This window comes from Wyeomyia smithii, chromosome 2, assembly GCF_029784165.1.
Source record: "Wyeomyia smithii strain HCP4-BCI-WySm-NY-G18 chromosome 2, ASM2978416v1, whole genome shotgun sequence".
NCBI classification, from domain to species: Eukaryota; Metazoa; Arthropoda; class Insecta; order Diptera; family Culicidae; genus Wyeomyia; species Wyeomyia smithii.
This window is the reverse complement of record NC_073695.1, coordinates 34,933,994-34,938,602: the sequence shown is the minus strand read 5'-3', so window position 1 is coordinate 34,938,602 and position 4,609 is coordinate 34,933,994. Positions and strand designations below refer to the sequence as shown.

Below are 4,609 nucleotides of genomic sequence, written 5' to 3'. Positions count from 1 at the left end.
GCTTTTACTAGAGAAAGTGCCACCAGCTAGCCCAAATATCGCTGCTGATACCACTACTGTTGCTGATGCTATTGACTGCCACAGTGGCTGTTGTTAAGTAAGGATTGTTGCATTCGCTGTCTAGAAAAAAAAACAGACTCTTATATAGGCCTAATAGTACATTCCGAATTAATAGGATTATAATTCTGTCGACCGTGCTTGAGAAAGCAATCATATAACGGTCAATCAGATCAATCGAAATATGCGTTTCAACGAGGATTGACAATTTCCAATGATATAGTTCACAGTAAAAAAAAATTTCATTGTATTAGTTATAAATTTTATTGTTTGGTACTGTGTTGCTTGTCATATTAGGCTTGACTTTTGTTAAGGGTCGATTATGCGATAACCTAATTTTTATGCAGATAATAAAAGCTGTTCGGGTGTTGTGTCGATAATTCAGTACGTTCTGAGACATGGGCATCAAGTCGAATTTATAACTGTTCCAAACTTGAAGATGTAAATTTATTTAAGAGAAAATATTAACTCTTCAATTAGGTATTTATTTCATCCTGAGAAGGACAATTTGATGTTTACCACAATATCGGATAAGATGCCGATCACATCTTGGAGTTATCTCTGACAGTGCGAATAAAGTATTCCTTGTGATAGACACAGTGATAATAAAAAGCTGTTTTAACACTTAAAACTAGACGGCTTATATATTTTGAAAGCCAGATTTCCAGAACGTTGGTGTGTTGACAAAATAAGGCAACTTTTCATTGACTGCATTTACTAGTGCCCGCTATCGCACAGACAGCATTTCATTAAAGGAAGTGCCGCTGCATCAGCTGGCCCTGCTACTAACGATGCTAATACCCGCTGCAACTGCTGCGCTATCCGTTGCCATGCCACAGCTGTGGTCGCTATCCGCTGCACCGCTGCTGCTACTGCTGCTAAGGAAGGACTGATGTTGTCGCTGTCTGGAAATAATATGAGCAATTTCTGCTGAAACAGGCTCTTATATAGGCCATATCGTACATCTTGACTTACTAAATCTATAATTCTGTCGGCCGTGCTTGGCAAGCAATCATATAACGACCAATCAGAAGCCGAATTTTTCGTTTTGACAAGGCTTGACAGTTTTCAATAGCACAATAGTTTGAATAATGCAATTACAATTTTCTGCATTTGGGAACAATTTTAGAAGATTTTACAATCTATTGCTGCAAAAACGAAGGAAATCCATCAAAAACTAACCGATTTATTAGCATTTGGAATTGGACATATTTTTCACTTTTTCCGGTTTTAGATTTTCATTTTTCATCCCTATATAGCCGAGTATGCAGCCAAACTTCCTGAGAGACGTAGTTCTACGTCAAAAAACACGCACTATTGGAAAAACAGGAGCAATACCTCTCAAAGCTAGGAGTCGAATTGACGCAGACTATATTTCCAGGGTTAAATAATGAACTTCTCTGTGGAACATTCTAAAATTGCTTTATTAACAACAAATTGTGAAGAATACATTATAATCAAGACCTGTAACTAGTTTGGGAAAATGGTTTTTTCCGCTTTATTTCAATGCGGTATATTACAATATCACTATAGAATTTTGATTCGAAAAGTTTGTGTGAAGATACTTTAACTGTAATTTTTGTGAAACACTATTTGAAATAAAATTTAAAATAAACCGAGTATGGAAATGTTCGTAGTTGTTTCTCTATTTACGATTTTACAATATTTGTTTCACAGTGGCGTTTATACACAAAACCCTCAATCACTTGAACCAAAAAGTTAGTTGATGAATATCTCGCCCAGCTAAGTTTAGGTTCTTGCTATCACGGTGTTCCTAAACTTAACAACCACATCCGTAGCGCGCATATTCGTGTTCGGTGCCATGTACTGTTGCAGTGTTTCGATGGCGTCCGGAGACTTTCGGTCGAAGGGAAAACCCATCGAGCGTGCGTCCGGATACAGTTTATCCCTCAAACCGCAGAACGAATGTGAATCGTTACAATTGACGTCTCTGAAACAAACAAACGTAATCGTATCAAAAACAATTTAATACAAATTCTGCCGAAACGTACTCATCGAATTCCTGACCAATGCTGTCACCGGCGTAGTTGGAGATCATCACAAACAAATCGAACGTCATTCCTTCGGTAGTTCCCTTGGGAAGCAGCATGTGGTCAGGCCATCCACAGCCACAGAAACGAAACTGAGCCAGATCGCCTTTATCCGGAATGTCCTTTTCGGTTTTGATTTGACGGAACGTTCGGTTATACGCGACCGTTACACTAGACTGATCGGAACGGCGAATGATTTGGTTGGCACCGGGTTTTACTAGGAAGTAAAAAAAACTGTTACTCTCATTTTTGAGCATTATTTAGAATTGTTCATTTTACATGAAACCACAAACTTATCAAGCTCGATTACGTAGCGCCTCCACTCTTTGTACTTGAGATTGATGTTGCGGTCGTCTTGTTTTGGGGCCATAAATATGCGAACCGTTCCACGAGCTGGGTTAGCTCCAGCGTTGGTAACATCGATGTTGTAGACGAAGGGAGCATGTTGCAGATGGGTGAATGACGCGAAGACGTTTCCCTCTGGGCCGAAGTCCAATCCGGCAGCAAGATCCACCTGCGAGCGCTGCCAGTAGGTTAGCAAAACATTCGGAACTACATTCGCTCGATTCAAAGTAACGTTCAGATTTGTGACGGTAATACCTGGGAACGATAGCTAGAATAACAGGAAATATTAGAATCGGATGCTGTCAAAATCAAGAAACCTACTTCGGCTGCGGTGTAAGGATCAAGCAAATCTTTGTGTCGAACTAAAACATCATCAACGAACGAATGCCAGAGGTAGAACGAAGGATCACGTTGGGCGGTTGCCACATCTCCCATGATGCCAAACGGTTCCAAGTAGCGATCCTCTGGATCGTGGCAAAAAGCAATAGCGATATGACCGGAAATGTGCAGATTCCCATAGTAAGTAGGATTGATCGAAAGGTCCGAAGCTTCCAATAGATTTGCAAGAATATCAATTCCCTTCACTGGATCCAACGGAATATTGTTACCCGATTTCTGTGTAAAATACCGTTTTAGTTGTTTACTTGCGGAGCAAAAAAAAAAAAACAAACGAAACTCACATCCCTTACAAAACCGGCGTCAATTGCTTCGTAGATTCTATCTCTCCAAAGTTCCATTTCGCCGATGGTAAACTTGAGCCCTTCAACACTACGATTGATGTCTTTCAGGGTAAAACTCTCGGGACGCGCAGCGTACGCTCTTTTGTCCACACTTCGAACCATTTTCGGGAAGTAAGCTTGAGCGATTGGTTGTCGAAAGTGGTGCATACTCTGAACCCGTCCCAGCCGGTTGCAGAATCGTTCAACATTGTACCGATGAATAAGCTGCTGATGCATGTAGAAAAACAGTTCACCCCGTCGGTCCTTATCAACTATTTCCTTGGGACCAACTGTCGGGTACACCAGATGCCAATGCCAGTGGTGCATATTAACACCGATATCCTCACGCCAGTATGCCAACCGTTGCTCATCCTCCCGATCCGATGCCGTGTAATTCATCGGTATATCGATGGCCATCTGAAAAAAAAAATCACCCATTAACTCCCTCTTCGTTCGAATGTAAGTAAGTTCGATTCCAACCCTATCGCCCGTCTTCACGATTTTTCCTTCTTCCCTCAACTTGGGAAACACCGAAGGGTCCACAAACTGATCCGGGAACAGGTCCAAAATCGACGTTACATTCACGTTCTTCGTATCCTCTCGATGCTGCACCGCAACGGTAAACGCGTACTGAAACAGATACATGTTCAAACGTTCCCGACAGTAAGATGCCACTCCCATGAGCGAGCTTATGTCCGGTTGCCGCATAAAGAGTCCAATCAACTGGCCCGCAATTTCTTGATGCTTTTTAATAAACAACGAAAATGGTCCTCTCCGTTTAATCACTTCGGCGAACGCGATATCCGGTGTTCCGACGTCTCGAACGGGAATTTTCACATCCACATTATCACTAAACCGGGACTGTAGTTCAGTTCCCAGCGGACGGTATCGATCGGCAAGATAACTTTCCGGCAGCTCCAGTACGGTTTTACCGTCATCCTTCGGGTAGAAGGTCGGTTCCATTGGGCGCTGCATCAGTGCCAGGACGTCCGTACTGGTGGTCATGGTTGCTCAACTGTGAGTGGATTCACTTTCTGAAGAAACGCTGTACTGAAGAAACGCTTCCAGCGTGAAGCAGTTTTATAGGCAAATCGGCGTGATAAGCATTTGCTGGTGGTTTCAGTGGTTTTGTGGCTTATGAGCAAATCGGAGCATAAACGGTATTTCATATCGGACAGAGAGTTTTGAGTAAAATTTTAAACGTTCGCTGCAGTGTGCTCGGCGATGCTGTTGGAAGTTTAGAAGTGTGTGATTCTGAAGCATATCATGTTTATGTAAAATGTTTAATGTAGATTTTGTTTACTATTCTCAGGGAGAACGATTCAGAACGACAAATTCCATTTAGACCCCTATTATAGTAAACCAACGTTATTGATGAATAGTATTAATCTTGAGAATAAGGAGATTATAACACTGTGCTACAAATAAAAAAAAATA

General features: G+C 41.6%; 1 protein-coding gene across 1 annotated transcript; it reads right to left on the bottom strand.

Moving 5' to 3' along the window:
- Nucleotides 1-1,460: 1,460 nt before the first annotated feature.
- On the bottom strand, nucleotides 1,461-4,211 carry LOC129724394 (phenoloxidase 8-like). The gene is made up of 6 exons (XM_055679276.1): nucleotides 3,653-4,211; nucleotides 3,134-3,589; nucleotides 2,775-3,068; nucleotides 2,388-2,721; nucleotides 2,070-2,325; nucleotides 1,461-2,008 (listed from the first exon to the last, which is right to left on the bottom strand). The coding sequence occupies exons 1-6, from the start codon at nucleotides 4,175-4,177 to the stop codon at nucleotides 1,807-1,809; spliced, it is 2,067 nt and encodes a 688-aa protein (XP_055535251.1). The 5' UTR covers nucleotides 4,178-4,211; the 3' UTR covers nucleotides 1,461-1,806.
- Nucleotides 4,212-4,609: the final 398 nt, after the last annotated feature.